The sequence below is a fragment of the Felis catus genome, chromosome D2, assembly GCF_018350175.1.
Source record: "Felis catus isolate Fca126 chromosome D2, F.catus_Fca126_mat1.0, whole genome shotgun sequence".
Lineage (NCBI taxonomy): Eukaryota > Metazoa > Chordata > Mammalia > Carnivora > Felidae > Felis > Felis catus.
This window is the reverse complement of record NC_058378.1, coordinates 60,927,600-60,946,108: the sequence shown is the minus strand read 5'-3', so window position 1 is coordinate 60,946,108 and position 18,509 is coordinate 60,927,600. Positions and strand designations below refer to the sequence as shown.

General features: G+C 41.2%; 2 protein-coding genes across 12 annotated transcripts in view; one reads left to right on the top strand and one right to left on the bottom strand.

Moving 5' to 3' along the window:
• The window catches only part of SFXN2 (sideroflexin 2), a 59,981-nt gene that overhangs the window by 23,435 nt on the left and 18,037 nt on the right, over window positions 1-18,509 (bottom strand). For 4 of the 9 annotated variants that reach the window (XM_045040613.1, XM_019813758.3, XM_019813759.3 and 1 more), the window contains exon 1: window positions 209-306. The exons of 2 other annotated variants lie outside the window; for them this stretch is intronic. The gene's annotated coding sequence lies outside the window, so the exon portion shown is untranslated. Of the gene's footprint in view, window positions 1-208; window positions 307-18,509 lie in introns of those variants that run through there. 3 more of the 9 variants (XM_019813760.3, XM_045040615.1, XM_019813762.3) reach the window with 3 other exon arrangements.
• Window positions 527-18,509, top strand: part of ARL3 (ADP ribosylation factor like GTPase 3) — a 37,754-nt gene continuing 19,771 nt past the window's right edge. Inside the window, exons 1-3 of one of the 3 annotated variants that reach the window (XM_045040617.1) lie at window positions 527-646; window positions 6,698-6,841; window positions 11,480-11,596. In XM_045040617.1, coding sequence (XP_044896552.1) covers window positions 644-646; window positions 6,698-6,841; window positions 11,480-11,596 — 264 coding nt within the window. In that variant the 5' untranslated portion in view covers window positions 527-643. Of the gene's footprint in view, window positions 647-951; window positions 1,110-4,049; window positions 4,101-6,697; window positions 6,842-11,479; window positions 11,597-18,509 lie in introns of those variants that run through there. The other 2 variants (XM_045040618.1, XM_023240867.1) reach the window with 2 other exon arrangements.

Genomic DNA, 18,509 nt, shown 5'->3' with positions numbered 1-18,509 from the left:
CCCACCCCTCAGCTATGGAGCTGGGGTCCACAGGGAGAGGCCCCTGAGCAGCCCCAAGCTACTATTCGCGCCACGTGGCTTCGGCAGGTGGAATCCCAGCTTCAGCAGTAGCCCCTCCCGAGCAGTCAGGACAGAAATCCAAGCTCCCTCCCGGGATGTTGGGTCTAAAGGAAGGTGTGGTAGGCGGCCTCCTCCCAAGACCCCTTACCTGGCCCCGAAAAGAATGCACTGAGACAACTGCCAACAGAAGAACCCTGCGTTAGAAGCCTGGCCAGTACTAACCTGCTGCCCAGGCCCGGAACCGCCCCTCATCCCGCCCCCGCCCCTCTCCTTTTCGACCAATCACAGGCCGGGCAGCGCCCACTAGCCACGTGGGCAAGCTTTAACCATTCCCCGGGTCTCCATCAGCGGGCCGCTGCCTCCCGTGGACCCAGCAGCCCGCCTGCGCAGTGGGCGGGCACTTTGGCACGCTTGCGCACTTTAGGGAAAGCGGAGCTGGACCACGCCCCGTACGACTGCTTTGCTCCTCCGCTGTGCGTGCGAGGGACGTCGGGGGCGGTGCCGCAGCAGTTGCCCCTGGTAACGGGGGAGGCCGGAGGAGGAGGAGGAGGAGGAGGAGGAGGAGGAGGGATTCGGCGGGAGGATGGTGAGTGTGGGGGCCCGGGCCCCTCCAGAGCTGACCGGTCACCCCTCTCCTGTCCTCAGGCCCAGGTCGGGGCACTACGTTTAAAGCCGAGGAGGGAACGGGACGGCGCTCAGCCTGCTTTCTGGGTCCTGGATTGGTTTCGGGGGGCAGCGGGGAGCCCCGACGGTGGGCCCTTGGAAGGAGACCTGGGCCTGGGGAGGAAGGCGAGGTTTGCAGCGGGTCTGAAGCTAAGGGACGGGGCTGGAAGGGTGTGTGGCTATCCCGGTACAGAGCCGGGTTTCCATCCTTACTGAGATGAGGGCGGATCCGAGTAACTGCGGATAGCAGCCTCCGCAAGCAGGCTTCGATCTTCCTAGGGATTCGACTTGCCCGCGCCTCTGGGTCCGTCGGGGCCCAGCCAGAAGCCGGGAGAAGGGCCAGAGCTACTGCCTTTGATGTCGCCCTGGCGGTACCAGGAGAGATGGTAGCCTAGCTCTCCTCTTCCTCGAGATGAGCGGGCCTCTGGGGGGAGGGGTGTAAATCCCAGGACACAAAGAGGTACCGCTTGGTAGGGATGCCTGGTGGATTTTACGTGGTCCTGGTGGCTGCGTGGCGGGCGCACTTCTGCAGGAACGAGTTATTTACTTGCTGAGGGTTCCGTAAAGGCTATTTATTGGTGATGACCGATTTTCCTGTGAATTCTTAATCCATATTGATGGAGGCAAATTTGCTGCCCGGTCCTTAGTATTTCATTTCAAACCTGTTGCAATGTTTTTCATATGACCACACCAGAACCAAAGATCTTAGTCTCATCTTGGGATCCCCAAACTAAAAAGAATGGGAAATTAAAACTGGAGTGGGTGTCAATTGGCTTTTCCCTGTCAGACCTAATTAAAGTTTTCTCTAATTGTGAATTATGATGTGTGACAGATTGGACCGTTGACACGCTCGCTGTTCCTTTTTTATTTCTCTGTGGTTAGATGGAGGGTATTAAAATGGAACTGAGTAGTTTTAGAGCAAGTCAAAGCAAAATTGACTTTGAAGCACTTAGAATAGGTTCGTTGGCTTACCAACTGAACAGAGCCGGGCACTCAAACTTATAGTTACTTGTCTTTTTGACTTTTAAAAATATTGATCCACGTTCATTAATTTATGAAGAAAAAACTAGATGTCTGCAAGGAAAAAAATGCATGCACCTTTGGTCAGATTATCCAATGAGTAAATTCTTATAGGAAAAAAATTGATTTTACATTGTCAGATTGTTTAAAAAAAGTAGAATTATTTGATCTGAAGTTGCCAATCACATTTCACACTTGCTACACTGCAGTTTTATTAACCCCAGGCTAAACAGATTTTTACATGTTTTCTTATTATTAATCGTTTATACATGAGCTGTCCCTTTAAAGGCTAAGTTTTTCTCAACAAATGAATACAAATATAAATATTTACACAGAAAACAACTAGAATTGGAATGAAAAAGTCAGGCCAAACCAACAGAGAATGAGATGTCATCATGAGAAATGCATGAGAGTTGGCTAACTTTTCCCAGTTTGTTTATCAATTAAGTGGACTGTGTAATTTCATGATTGTTTAATTTATAATTACAGGACACAATAAATTAACCACTGCTCATGTTTCCAGGTGCAAATTGACAGTGTGACAACACTATTGTGTACAACTGTTGCGTTCATTGATCAAGACAGACTTTGTTTTTCTTTTTCTTTTTTCCTAAATTGAACAATATGAAATTAGGGCAAATCATTCTGGATTCTAATCTCCAAAAGTGTGAGCTATTCTTAGAACTGAAAGCAGAACATAGAACTTAAACCATCAGTGGTGTGATTAAATGTGTCACATCTGGTATCCCATGAATCCCTGTGATAACTGTACAACGGAAGACTGAGCCCCAGGTTTTTGTTTTTGTTTTCTAAACCTTCAGCTATGACTAATAAATTTTATTTTTTATTTAAAAGCCCAAATGTTTTCTCTGAACATTTAGTCAGCTATTTTATCCCCACATTATGATATCGAGTCTTTGGTGAAATGCTAAGATGGCAGCAATTTTAGTGCATGAGTGATCGTTATTATTTAATAGATGACTTCTTCACGCAGAAATTATTTATGGGGTCCATTCTACATACAGGAACCTAGTGGTAGTTATCAAGCATTTTCAACATTTGAAGTTCGTTCCCAAGATTGTATTTTCTGGTCAGAAAATGGTCAGTGAAAAGTAGAAAAAAAAAATGAAAGGAAAACACCCACAACTACTGCTTTGAATACCTACTATGCGCCATACTTTACACACATTACCACATTTCATCTTAATAGCATTTTTCTTAAGAGTATTGTTCCAGTTTTCTAAATGCCCAGGATTATATATATAAGGAAGTTGAATTCAAGTCTATGAAATCCCAAAGCCCATAATAATGTTGTTGTTGTTGTTGAAGTTTATATATTTTTAGTAATCTCTACCCACATGTGGGGCTTGAACTCACGACCCCAAGATCAAGAGTCACATGCTCTACTGACTGAGCCAGCCAGGTGCCCCCCTCACCCATAAAGTTTTTATTGGGACTATGGTGAGGTGGGAACCCACTGCTCCTGGGGAAATGGCCCTACTTTGTTCCTCAGGAAACATTGTATTTATTTAGTAGAGCAATGAGAAAGTAGACAAGTTTGGGTGAGTTTCTCCCTATGAAAGCTATAGGAGTTCCTGGAAGTTAATAAGGTCTCAGTGAACAGGGTATTTTGTTGTTGTTGTTGTTAAAGAGGTAAAAATAAATTGAAGTCAGTTTCATTCAGGCTAGTTATGAGGGGGGTGGGGCACCTGGGTGCTGGGATGAGCAACCGACTTAGACTCAGGTCACGATCTTCTGGTTCGTGGGTTTGAGACCCACATCGGGCTCTTTGGCTGTCAGCACAGAGCCAGCTTCAAATCCTCTGCCCCCGCCCCTCCCCTCCTTATACTGTCTCTCTCAAAAATAAACATTAAAAAAAAGAAAAAGCTAGTTATGGGGAGTGCAGGTACCTGACAGTTGGGTTACTAATTTTAATACTTAAATTTTAACTGCTCCTCACAGCCACATACACTTTCCATCACACTACCATCACACACCTCTCTCCCCCTCCGCCACTCCAGTTTCTCTGAATGACCTAGTTTGCATCATTTTAGGTCAGCGCACCATGCCTCTGCCAGTAGTGGAGTTGAAGCTGATTTTGAGGCAGATAAAATATCTGTAGTCAATAGCACATCTATTCATAATTTGCCTGTAGAAAGTTTAAATGTTTTGTGGCTGAGTCAGACCACTTCTGTCCACCAGGGTGCAGATAACTTATATGCACACATGCTGATAGCAGACCTTATACAATTAACTAAAGTTCTGATTTCTTAAATTGCCTTTATTCAGTGTCAGAGGAGGACATATCCTACACGGAGATCATGTCTGCTTTGCTCCCGTTGCACTTGGGGCACATGGTGGGTGTTTAATGTGAATGAAGGAATGAATGAATATTTTAACCAAAAGATCACTTTAAAAATTCATTTCCTTATGTTTATATTGCAAAACTCAGGCCCACAATAAAATTAACTTCCAATAGCTGTCTCCCTTCATTCGACATTTAAAATAAAGTATGGTCCTTGTGTTTAGAAACCTAGGGTAGACTTATTCTTCTGTCTTTCCTCCAGCCTCTTAAATCAGCTTACTTTGTACCTTTCAGGCAGAACTCTGATATCTATAAATATCCTCTTCCCTATTTAGCAAACCCTGATAATCCTGTGATCCCCTGTCCTCAGTAGTTGGGTTAATATGATGTGGTACCGTATTTGCATTTGTCTTCCCTAGACCATGCTTCAGATGCCATTTATCACTTTGATAGAAGAAAATAGTAGCAGAATTTTCCATTTCTCTGTCATGTCACTTAAAGGTAAAGCATATGAAGTTATTGTTTCTCAAGGAAAATTACTCATTAGAAGTATAGAAGTATCATTTTTTTTTATACAATAAATTAACAAAGTTTAGGTATAGTTAGAATGGTTTTCTGTGCTTTGCTTCTCCCTTTTCAAAAAGAAATTATTTTCTCTTCATTTTTCAATTTCAAATATAATCAATGTGTAACAAGTCTCAGCCTGCAGAAAGCCATGTTTTTTGTTTTTTGGTTTTTTTTTTTAGAAAGCAGGGTTTTTATTTACTGATTTGTTTTAAAAGACACATGAGAAAAAAACCTAAAATGTTCATTTTGAACCTTGCAAATAGTCTATGGAAACATCTTTCATAATTTCTACACTCGTAGATAATGCATGAGAAGACTTTTACCTGTACTGTCATTTCATGTACTGACGTGATAAATTCTGGTTATTTTAGAATTTTATTGGAAGAAGTAATGAGGACATCTAATCAAGAACTCAGGATGAGTAGTACAATGTGTTTTCCCTGTTCTAGCCTTTTTATATTACCAGTCCCCTGAGGATCTCAGAATTCTAATTTTAACTGTTCTGAAAGGTGGTATTATAAATGAGTGATTGCAATGTAGCTAATAGAAGCCGGGGAGACTTCTCATAAATATAGTTTAAAAAAGGAATGGTGTCAAAGTATTCAAGGCCAGATAAGATAAAAACAAAAGAAAAACGTCATGCCCTTAAGAAAAAAAAAAAAAAAAAAAAGTCCTGCCTATCTGTTTGTTTGAAATCTGTTCAATCACTCTTTCCCAAATCTTTTGGTATAGATTTTGTCTTTCTGTTTTAAACTAAATCTTCCATTTTATTGCTGGAAAAAAATTGAGGCACAGAGAGGTTAATGTAATCCTTAGCAAGTCAGTGCAGATACAGAATACTGGAAGTGGTAAACAACGAGTCTCTGAGGCAGAAAGGAATTCTTAATAATTATGCATATTTGCATATCATTGTCCAAAGACTCAATTGTTGAGAATTATTTCACAGAATTATTATTTGATCTTAGTGAACAGACTGGTTTGAATTATTGCCTGGTGCAATAGGGATAAAAGTATATAACCATTTTTATATAATTCTAAGACTCAGCTTAAAGGAATTTCTGTTTGGGCTGGGAGATTAGATTATATGCCCTTTAAACTCTGGAATTCTTTGATTCTTGTTGTAACTCATGCCTTACTGGAACGAGATTGTCAGCTGCAGGACAGAACAAATAACCATCTTACATGATTTTTCTTATGTTCGTAGCTGAAAACCAATATGATTTATTTCCAGCCATTAAAAAAAATAACAAAAACAAGGAACAGATATCAGATTACTAGTCAAAAATACTCTGGTTAAATTGACTTTTTTTATTCGTGACTGACTTTGACAATTTTCTAACTTCTCTGTTGTATCAGATTTTTCATCTGAAAAACATAATTTCTACCATGCACCTATAAGGATCTTGTGAAAATTAGATAATAGAGGTTGTGTGGGTTTTTTTTTTAGATGAGGATATATATATTTTTTTGATGGTAGAGCATTTTGAATGATGAAGTCTTAAATGTAAACTGAAATAAAGTTTTAAACAGCTCAGATACAATTTTATACAACTTTGTTTTTGTTTTTGTATAGCATCTTAAAATCTTTCACTTACTGGGTGGATAATTTTATTTAATTCAACAACTATTATCTAGTGTCTATCTATAAGTGCCAAGCATTTGGGGAGACTGAAGCTATAGCCCTTACCTACAAGAAACTTCACTCTGGTAAAGGAGAAAAATGCAGCAATCAATGCCCTGTAGTCTGATATGATGTGTGCTCTACTAAGTGCACAGGAAGGGCTTTAGGAGTATGAGATTAGTAGTTCACAATCCCAGAAGATTTGGGGTGATTGCTAAGCTGGATTAATAGGAGGAGCAGGAATAAGCCATGGTACTTACTAAATTGCAAAATTTACTGAAAGATTTCTGCCAAAACTTAGAAGGAGGCAGCAAATGGAATAAATCACTTTCAACTGGAAAATAATACGATGAGCTCTCCACAACCAAGAACGTTTTTCAAGGAGGAGAAGACATTCTGATATCCAGTAATATCAAAGTCAGTGCCCCAAAAGTAATCTGTCTTCTTCATGGTTGTTTAAGGGCTTGCTCTCAATTTTGCGCAAATTGAAAAGTGCACCAGACCAGGAGGTGAGAATCCTTCTCCTGGGCTTGGATAATGCTGGCAAGACCACTCTTCTGAAGCAGCTTGCATCCGAAGACATCAGCCACATTACACCTACACAGGTGAGCACTGCCCTGGCCCCAAGGTGCTTGTGTGACACAAGGAAGGTGATCATAGCAATATGGAAGACAAAATGGGATATAGAATTTTGTCCACTCCCAAGTTTTGTTACTGAAGAAAGTCTGTGCAATTTAAAAATAATCTAATATTTCAAAAATCTATCAAGAGGTTCCATAGATATAAGGTACTTAGAGTAGTCAAAATCCTAAAGACAGAAAGTAGGATAGTGCTTACCAGAGGCTAGAGACAGGGAAGAATGGAGGGAGTCATTGTTTAATGGGCACAGAGAGTCAGTGTTGCAGGATGAAAAGGTTCTATGGATGGTTGGTGGTGATGGTGTAAAGATACTTGGTGCCACTGAACTGTGCATTTAAAAATGGTTAAAATGAGGGGCACCTGGGTGGCTCAGTCGGTTAAGCATCCGACTTCAGCTCAGGTCATGATCTCGTGGTTTGTGGGTTTGAGCCTCGTGTAGGGCTCTATGCTAACAGCTCAGAGCCTGGACCCTCCTTTGGATTCTGTGTTTCCCTCTCTCTCTCTGCCCCTCCCCCCCAAAAAAATAAATAAACATTAAAAACAATTTCAATTGTTAAAATGATAAATTTTATACTTTACCAAGTTTTATATAAATCATTCAAATAAGCATAAATATATCAAGACACAATTCCCTCAGCTCTAAATGATTACTTTTATTTATTTATTTAATTTTTTTTTAATGTTTATTTTATTTTTTGAAAGAGAGACAGGGTGCAAGTAGGGGAGGAGCAGAGAGAGAGGGAGACGGGAGACACCGAATCTGAAACAGGCTTCAGGCTCTGAGCTGTCAGCATAGAGCCTGATGCAGGGCTTGAACTCAGGAGCCATGAGATCAAGACCTGAGTCAAAGTTGGATGCTTAACTGACTCAGCCATCCAGGAGCCCTCTAAGTGATTACTTTAAAAAAAAGTAGCTTAATCTTCTGATTATGAAATTAATACATGTAGAAAATACAGAGAGAGTATAAAAGAAAATAAATTTAAAAATTACCTGGGGGTGCCTGGGTGGCTCAGTTGGTTAAGTGTTCAACTTTGGCCTAGGTCATGATCTAGGTCCTGAGTTCAAGCCCCATGTCGGTCTCTGTGCTGACAGCTCAGAGCCTGGAGCCTATTTCAGATTCTGTGTCTCCCTCTCTCCCTATGCTCCTCCCCCATTCACATTCTGTCTCTCTTTCTCTCTCAAAAATAAACATTAAAAACAATTTTTTTTAATTACCTGTATTTTTTAATCCAGCCTGTTTCCTAAGGCTAAGCAAGCAAAATACAACGGTGGTGCTTCCAGTGTGGAAGTTGAAAGACAAATGCTAAATGTAACAGCCCTCCTTCTTTAGAGCTGTTTCTTTAGACCTCCTTCCCTGTAGGAAATCATGAGAAAGCTTGACCTTTGGCCAACTCGTTGGGCTTCCTAACTAGAGCACAGCCCCGTTGGTCTTAGTCACTTTAAAGTGCATGAGCCTTAGAGGTTTTAGGAAAACCAGAGGTTTTTTTAGCATTTTCCATCACTGTACTGTGATACGAGTTTGGTGTCAGCTTTGAATGGCTGTGCCAAAGTGTGTGCTTCACAGCTTGTGAGGCTTACTGATCTGCAACTTTTTGCAGAAAAGTCACTTCAATTGCTACCAAATGAGCAATTTTACAGCTTCCGAGCAAATTTAATGTATAGCCTAAGGAGGAGCAAATTACAGTAGTCTAGCCTAGAAGAGCTGAAAACACATATTAGTGTGTCAGGATTTCTGCCAGAAAAAGAAAAGTCTAGGGTTTTTTCTTTTTAATTGAGTATTAGAAGTAGGCTGTATCTCCTAAGAGTACCACTAAAATGAGAACGTCCACACTGTGAACATGGAAATGAACTCTTAAGTTAGAACTGGCCTCAAAAGTTCCAATTCTAACTTTCAGGCTTTATTTGATGCGTTATAGGTGATTTTGTTATTATATGATGTCGAGGTTTCATATTTATTCTTTAAAAACAAGCTTTTGTTGTGTTTTTGTTTAATATCAGAAAAAGCAATAGCTGCTCATTATAGTAAATTTACAAACGATAATAAAATTGCGAAACTAGAAATCACCTACAATGCCCAGACATAACCACTGTTAACATTTAGGAATGTATCCATTCAGGTTTTTTTTCTATGCATGTATGTGATGGGTGTATTTAAAGATTTTATTTTGGAGGCACCTGGGTGGCTCAGTTTGTTAAGTATCAGACTGTGGCTCAGGTCATGATCTCATGGTTCGTGAGTCAAGCCCCACACTGGGCTCCCTGCTGTTAGCTTTGGATCCTCTGTCTCCCTCTCTCTCTCTCCGTCCCTCCTGTGCTCACACACACATACACTCTCTCTCTCAAAAATAAACATTAAAAAAATATAAAAAATAAAGATTTTATTTCTAAGTAATCTCTACACCCAACATGGGGCTTGAACTTACAACTCTGAGATCAAGAGTTACACTGTGTACCGGCTGAGCTAGCCAGGCCCCCTATGATGGGTATATTTAAAATTAAAAATAGGGTGCCTGGCTGGCTCAGTCAATAGAGTGTACGACTCTTGAGTTCAAGGTTGCAGGTTTGAGCCCCGTGTCGGGTGTAAAGATTACTTAAGAATAAACTCTTGGGGCGCCTGGGTGGCTTAGTCAGTTAAGCATCCAGCTTTGGCTCAGGTCATGATCTTGCAGTTGGTGAGTTCGAGCCCCACATCAGGCTCTGGGCTGATAGTGTGGAGCCTGCTTGGGATTTTCTCTCTCCCTCTCAAAATAAATAAACTTTAAAAAATAAAATAAATTCTCAGAATAAAAAATAAAAATGACTCATAGAGAATATACCATATCATTTTCACTGAATAATGCATCTTGAACATCTTTCTACATTGATATATATGTAAATACTTAGTAATACCCATCTCTAAAGGTTTGTACCCATTCATTATTATTTCCTTAGAATAATTTCTTGGTAGACTTGTTGGGTCTGACAACTTACAGAATTTTTTTTCTTTTGATAACTTATAGAATGTTAAGGTAGTTGATATATATGGTCAGATTCCAGGAGTTTCTCTTATTTATCACGTGCTTCATTCCAGAAAGATTTCACGTTACTGGCTTTGACAGTTACTACTGTAGTTAAGTGTCCAATTTTTAAGTACACAAAAGTGGCTTTATCAATGAGTTGAGAATGAAGCTGCCTTTTACAATAAGCTTAAGCCACTTCCCTTTGGAGTTCTTAAACTTCTAATGTATTCGGTCCTTGGCTTCTTACAGGAGCTGTAGTCCGCCTCCTCCCAGGTATCCTCTAGTGACTGTTTATCCTCGGTGGAAACTGGGTGGCAGTGTTCCTGTGCTGTCACACTGTGCCTTGTCCTTCTGTGCTAGGCAGTCGTGTTGGCAAGCTGCCAGACGAGGCAAATGTTTATGGAGGCATCCCCAGGCCCGCTTGACTCCAGTTATTCTGGATGAAATGGCACTTCTGTGGTAGCAAGCTGTTGATTGGATTTTTTAAGTCCTGATTTCACTATATCATTCTCAGAGAAAGATTTATTTTTTAATTATTGCGCATGAAATGCCTTCTCTCCGAACCCCAAAGGTCTTGTTAATTTGTTTCTCCGCACACTAACTCCCAGCTCACAGTTCCACCTGCCTCTGATTTGCTCACCTTCCTCAAAGTTCCACCTTGAGTCACTGTCCTGAAAATGAATACTTTCTTTTCGAGTTCATCAGAGATGCTTATTAAAGAATAGTTTCAAATGCCTGCTTGTTTATTTTCATCACTGCCTGTAACTGAGGGCTCCACTTCAGAGTCTGAACATGCTGTTCCAGCAGGCCATCCCTGCCTCGCTGGGTTAATACTCCAGTCACAAACCAGCTTCTCCCATAGTGTTCTGACTTCAGTTCCTTCCTTTTTCTGATTAATCCATATGAGGAAATTTTTGAAAAAATCCTAAATTCCAGATTGTAGCTCTTGCTTTTTTTTTTTCTTTAACATTCATTTTTGAGAGACCGAGTGTGAGTGGGGGAAGGGCAGAGAGCGAGGGAGACACAGAATCCGAAGCAGGCTCCAGACTCTAAGCTGTCAATACAGAGCCCAACGTGGGACTCGAACTCACGGACCGCGAGATGATGGCCTGAGCTGAAGTCAGACGTTCAGCCGACTGAGCCACCCAGGCGCCCCAACTCTTGCCTTTTTTGAAACTTTAAGAATCTGTTCTGTTCTGTGTTGAGATTCAGCTTCTGTTTTTTGGTAGTTAAATGTAATGTTCTATTAAATGTTACCATCTTGAGGATCCATCAGGAAGTGTGGCTGTGTTGATTATCAAAGCTATTCTCATTCCCAGGTGTCCTCACAGGTATGTGTGTTGTGCACGTGTGCACATTTATGGGCACTTACTAGAGAAAGCGCCACGTTAGCCATGACGTTAATACTGACTCCAAAACCTGAATGAAGTAAGCATGTAAAAACACATTTCTTTTTTCCTTATCATAACAGACTATTTTCACTATTACCAGTATCATATCTGGCAGAGTACATAATAATTAATAAATAACATAGCTGTTAAATGTAACTTTGTTGGAATTATGACCTCAAAGCTTAATAAAGCTTGGTGTTTTTGCCTGTTTCAGGGTTTTAACATCAAAAGTGTACAATCACAAGGTTTTAAACTGAATGTATGGGACATTGGTGGACAGCGAAAAATCAGACCATACTGGAGGAATTATTTTGAAAATACTGATATTCTTGTAAGTACTCCTTCTGAGGCATTAATTCATAGTCTTTTCTGCAGTGTGTTAGGAATATTAACATTGCTAATATTAACATAATATTAATGTTCTTTCTTGTTAGTACTTCCATTGCCATAACATTAGTCACTATGAATTTAGGACTAGCAGGAGGCTGCAGGTTGTGAGAGAGAAACATCTTTTTTGTTGTTGTTGTTGTTTTAATGTTTGTTTATTTTTGAGAGAGAGAGAGACAGAGCACAAATAGGGGAGGGGCAGAGAGAGAGGGAGACACAGAATCCAAAGCAGGATTTGCTGAGCCGTCAGCACAGAGCCTGACATGGGGCTCGAACTCACCATCTGCAAGATCATGACCTGAGCTGAAGTCAGACGCTCAACTGACTGAGTCACCCAGGCATCCCAAAAGAAACATCTTTGTATAACTTGTATAAGAGTTTTGCTTTTGCTCAGTGACAACGTTGTACCCACATTCACCTTGGCAAAATATTTATTAATTACCATAGCGATTTGAAAAGCAGAAGGGAAATCAGAAGGTCGTGCCACTGACCCCATCATCCCAAAGAGATCAACAAGTGAGAGGATCCCAAAGAGGCAACCAAGATGGTGGAAGTCCTGGAAATAATGATGCATAAGGAATGGTTGAAAGACAGATGTTCTTTCTAGAAAAGAAACTTGGAACTGTTTTTTCAGTTGCTTTAAGAGCTATCAAGTCAGAGAGATTAGCTTCATCATGAATAGTTCTAGAGGACTGGGTAAGGAGCAATTTGGGAAGTATTAGGTGGTAGAGTTTAACTCAGAATAAGGAAAAAGTCTATCATTTTAACCGTCCAGAAGTAGAAGCAGTTGACTCATGCATTGGAGATTCCTGGCTCAGGCAGCATTCAGGAAGGGGCTGAGATTTTAGCTCCCAGCTCACTGTCACGTTCCACAGGACTACCATTTCAGAATCCTGGAGATTTCACTATCCACATACTTGATTTCTCCAACACCTCAGCTTCTCCGTTCCTTCACCTCCCCTTCAGGGATTTTCTCACCCACCCGACCTCAGCTACTCGCTGTCACGATCATAACCTAAAACAATGGGGTCTCGTGAACTTGCATAGGAAAATAAATTGCACATTCTTTTCATTAAACTCTAGTGAAAAGTTTGAATTTACTACAATTCTGCCTATAGACAAGGAACAGCCATGCTGGTGTGTTCATTCATTACCAATAGACGTCATCCCACATCTCAAATAACTTTACTCTCTGCTTCTGCTTCCTAAGTGCCTTTCTACTGGATCATTCTTTCGGCATGCACACAGCCTGTGGTTTCTCTTGTTTAGAAACAAAAAACTCTTGTCCTGACTGTGTATCCCATCTAGTCCTAGTCCTAGTCCTCAGCCTCTATTTTTATTTACTTTTTCAAGTAGGCTTCACACCCAGGGTAGAGCCCAGTGTGAGGCTTGAACTCATGAGCCTGAGATCAAGACCTGAGTTGGGGCACCTGGGTGGCTCAGTCACTTAAGCGTCCAACTATGGCTCAGGTCATGATCTCTTGGCTCATGAGCTCGAGCCCCACATCAGGCTCCATGCTGACAGTGCAGAGCCAGCTTGGAATTCTCTCTCTCCCTCTCTCTTCCCCTCCCCCACTTGCACACACACACTCTCCAAATAAACAAACAAAAATAAATACATAAAATACATTAAAAAAAAAAAAAAAGACCTGAACTGAGATCAAGAGTTGGACACTTAACTGGCTGAGTCACCCAGGTGTGCCCCTCAGCCTCTTTTTAAAACAAAACTCTGTTAAAGAGTTTTTTGAGTTCTCTGTCCTCACTTCCTCCTCCCATTCTCTCTTGAACCCTCCATTCAAGCTCACCAAGAATCCACGTTGCTAAGGTTTTCCATCCTCCTCTTACTTGATGTATCTGCACAGTTAATGAAGTCGGTCATGCTGTCCTTGAAACTTTATCTTCCCCTGTTTTCCAGAAAACCATTCTATCTTGGATTTTCCTCCTATCTCACTGGCTACTCTTCCTCAGTCTCCACTGCTGTTTTTCCCCTTGTTTCCCAACCTGCAAATGTTGGAGGGCTCTAGAATTCAGCCTTTGCTTTTCTTCTCTAAGTTGTGGCTTAAGTGATCTCATCCAATTTAAGGTATTAGTTACCACCTACAAGCTGGTGAGTCCCAATGTATTATCTCCAGCTGGAAACTCTCGCTTGAACCTCAGTTTCATATGTAGCCAGCTGCCTGTTTGGTATCTCCACTTCAGTGGCCAGTAAGCCTCTTCAACCTGAATAGGTCCGAAACCAAATTCCAATCTCCATCCACCCCTCCCCAAACCTGCTTCTTCTACAGTCTTCTCAGTAAATGACAATTCCGTTCATCCAAAATCATTGGAGTCATCCTTGGCTCCTTTTCTTCTCACCCCCCACCTCTGACCTATCAGCCAGTCCTGTCAGTTCTACTTGAGAATATTTCTAGAATCCAACCACTCCTTTCCATCCCCCTGCTACCATGCATTGATTACTGCAGTGTCATCCTCACTAGTCTCCTTGCTTCTGCCTTTCCTCCCTCAAGTCTCTTCTCAGTGCTGTATCTATAGTGATCCCATTCAAACATAAGCTTCCCAATGTCACAATAAAGCCAGTGGCCTTACAATGGCCTACAGGGACCCCTACCTTCTGGTTTGTCTTACCTGTCTCATCTTTCCCCTCTAGCTTGGTGCCAGCCACACGGGCCTGCTTGCTGTTCCTGGAACACTGGCATACTCCCACCTCAGGGCCTTGATCATTGCTATTTGCAGTGCTAGGATTCTTTCCCCTTAGATATCCTCATGGCTTCTTCCCTTACCTCCTTCAAGTCTCTGCTCACATGTCACTTTTACCACTGTGACTCTCTCTGATTACTATATTTAAAATTATGACTCCTATCCCTACCCTTCTGGCACTATAATTTTTCTCTTTTTTTTTTCTCTTCGATTAGACCTATCAGTATCAGACATGTTTTTATTTATTACCCTTCTCCCTCCTGGAACGTAATGTCCACAAAGACAGGGACCTTGCTTTTCCTCCCAAACTGTTGTATCCCAAGTGCTTAGAAAAGTGCCAAATGAAACGGACAACTGTTACAGATGGATTCTGACATTAGGTATAATATAGAATTATATAACTTCTAAATTCACTTCCAACTCTGAGGTTCTCTGATTCTGCATCATTGTGGTTAAGTCCAAGGGCTTGTTAATTCCTTCTATAAAATAGGTAGAACATTTACTTCAGGAGGGGTTTATGAGAAGTAGTGAATTCATTTACTCCCCACAATTCTTAAATGGAGAATAATACCAAAATGTAAAACTGTGCTATCATCAAATCAATAAACACATGAGGTACTGACATAGGCATCCCACAGCCTTCTCTTATTTCTTGCCCTCAGTGAAGGTAAGTTCAAGTATATACCTAGTGCCAGGTTAGAGGTTTAAATGGATGAGGAGAGGGGTGCGTGGGTGGCTCAGTCGGTTAAGTGTCTGACTCTCGATTTCAGCTCAGATCACGATCTCACGGGTCATGAGATTGAGCTTCTTATCGGGCTCTGTACTGACAGTTTGAAGCCTGCTTGGGATTCTATCTCTCCCTCTCTCTCTGCCCCTCCCACGCCCATGCATTCTCTCTCAAAATAAATAAACATTTAAAAATTAAATAAATAAGGGGTGCCTGGGTGGCTTAGTCAGTTGACTGTCTAACTCTTAATTTTGGCTCAGGTTGTTGTGATCCCAGGGTCATGGGATCCAACCTGCATCGGCTCTGCACTGAGCATAGAGCTTGCTTAAGATTCTTTCTGTTTCCCTTTGCCCCTCTCCCCCTCTCGCACTCACTCTCTCTAAAATTAAAAAAAAAAAAAAATGGGGGGGTTGCCTGGGTGGCTCTGTCAGTTAAGCACCCGACTCTTGATTTCGGCTCAGGTCATGATCTCATAGTTTTGTGAGTTCAAGCCCCACATCAGGCTCTGCACTGGCAGCAGGGAGCCTGCTTGGGATTCTCTCTCTTTCTCTCTCTGCCCCTCCCCCCACTCATGTTGTGTCCGTCTCTCTCAAAATATATAAAGTTAAAATTTTTTAATAGGGGCGCTTTGGTGGCTCAGTTGGTTAAGCATCCAACTTCAGCTCAGGTCATGATCTCATGGTTTGTGCTGTGCTGACAGCTCAGAGCCTGGAGTCTGCTCCAGATTCTGTGTCTCCCGCTCTCTCTTCCCCTCCCCCACTTGTGCTGTGTCTCTCAGTGTCTTTCAAAAATAAATATTTTAAAATTTTAGAAATATTTTTTAATAAATAAAAAATAATTTTTAATTAAAAAAACAACTGTTCATTCCTTTAAAAAATAAAAAAATAATAAATGGATGAGAAGAAAAAGATGAGATGTATGCATCTATCTGTTTATCCATCTATCCAGTTATTCCTCCAAAATATGTTATATACCTTCTAGGAGAATAGAAGAGAATTGTGAGAAAAGGAAAAATTTCCATTTATTATAGAAAGAAACCTGTAATCTCAAATAATGTGCCCATTCTTTTTTTTTTTTTTTTAAGTTTATTTATTTGTTTTGAGAGAGAGAAAGAGAACACGCAGGGGAGGGGCAGAGAGAATCCCAAGCAAGCTCCGCACTGTCAGCTCAGAGCCCAACTCGGGGCTCAGTCCCCTGAACTGTGAGATCCTGTCCTGAAGTGAGCTGAAATTAAGAGTCGGAAGTTTGGGTCACTTGGGTGGCTCAGTCATTTAAGCATCCAGCTTTGGCTCAGGTCATGATCTCACGAATTCTAGCCCCGCATAGGGCTTGCTGCTGTCAGCACAGGGCCTGCTTCAGATCCTCTGTTCCCCTCTCTTTCTGTGCCCACCCCCCACCCCCCACTCTTGCGTGCTCTCTTTCTCAAAAATGAACATTTAGGAAGAAAAAAAGAGTCAGACGCCTAACTGACTGAGCCACCCAGGTGCCCCTGTGTCCATTCTTAACATATAATTTTTTAATTTTAGAAATTTCCAAATTTATGCAAATGTCAAGAAAATAGTATAACAAACCATCATATGCCTACCCATTACCTAGCTTCCTTACTTTAATTTTTGGCAATCTTGTTTCATCTCCCCCTCCACCAATTCCCCCTACTTTTTTAAGTGTTTTAAAACAAATCCAAGCCATCATATATTACTCACAAATACTTGAAATATAAATTTAAAAGATCAGTCTCTAAATTGTGATATGCAGCTACATGTTAGAAAAACTGATCATTGAAAGTATTTCCAATCCCAAAATCAACAAGGAAACTCCTGAAATAAGTTGCATTTTGCAGGATATAAGGTTAATACACAAAAGTCCATTGCTTTCCTTTATACCAGCATTGAACAACTGGCATTTGAAATGAAAAGAAAAATGCCATTTATATTAGCACCCCCCAAAAAGAAATGCTTAGGCTTATATATAACAAAATATATACAGAATCTGTATGAAGAAGACTACAAAACTAACAAATCAAAGAAGATCTAGGGGCACCTGGGTGGCTCAGTCGGTTAAGTGTCCGACTCTTGATTTTGGCTCAGGTCAAGATCCCAGGGTTCGGGGGTGCCGAGGTGGCTCAGTTGGTTAAGCATCCAACTTTGGCTCAAGTCATGATCTCACGGTTTGTGGGTTCAAGGCCCACATCAGGCTCCGTGCTAACAGCTTATAGCCTGGAGTCTGCTTTGGATTATGTGTTTTTCTCTCTCTCTGTCCCTCCCCCACTCGTGCTCTGTCCCTCTGTCTCTCAAAAATAAATAAATGTTAAAAAAAAAAAAATTAAAGGAGTGCCTGGGTGGCTCAGTGGGTTGGGCGTCCAGCTTCGGCTTAGGTCATGATCTCTCAGTTAGTGAGTTTGAGTCCCACATTGGACTCTGTGCTGACAGCTTAGAACCTGGAGCCTGCTTCCAATTCTGTGTCTCCCTCTCTCTCTGCCCCTCCTGTCATGCTCGCTGACTCTCTAAAACAAATAAACATTAAAAAAATTTTTTTTAAATCTTAGGGTTCATGAGATTGAGTCCTGCAGCAGGCTCTGCACTGATAGTGTGAAAGTGTGAAGTCTACTTGGGATTTTCTCTCTCTGTCTCTCTCTCCCTCCGTCTCTCTCTCTCTCCCCTGGTTGCACTCATGTGTGCACACACATGCTAGTCTCTTTCTCTCTCTCAAAATAAATATTAAAAAAAAAAAAGGAAGATCTAAACAAATAAGGAGATATTTCATGCTCACGGACTGGAGGACTCAATATTGCTAAAATGTCAAATCCACCCAATTTGTTATATAGATTAGATAGATCAGCTATAGATTCAGCACAATCTCAGGCAAAATCCACGTGAGCTATTTTGTGGATTTGGCAAATTGATTATGTGTATATGCAAAGGCAAAAGAATACAATACTAAAGAAGAACAAAGTTGGAGGACTGACTACCTGGCTTCAAGACTTACTATAAAGCTACAGTAGGGGCGCCTGGGTGGCTCAGTTGGTTAAGCGGCCGACTTCGGCTCAGGTCATGATCTCGCGGTCCGTGAGTTCGAGCCCCGCGTCGGGCTCTGTGCTGACAGCTCAGAGCCTGGAGCCTGTTTCGGATTCTGTGTCTCCCTCTCTCTGACCCTTCCCTGTTCATGCTCTGTCTCTCTCTGTCTCAAAAATAAATAAACGTTAAAAAAAATTAAAAATAAATAAAAAATAAAAAAAAATAAAGCTACAGTAATCAAGACAGCATGTATTAGAGAAAGAATAAATTGATCAACAGAACAGGATAGAGAGCTCAGAAATAAACCCACGGGAATACTGTCAACTGATCTTTGGCAAAGGAGCAAGACAATTCAACAAAGGAAGGACAGTCTTTTTAGCAAATGATACTAGAACAGTGGGACATCCATTAACTCAAGG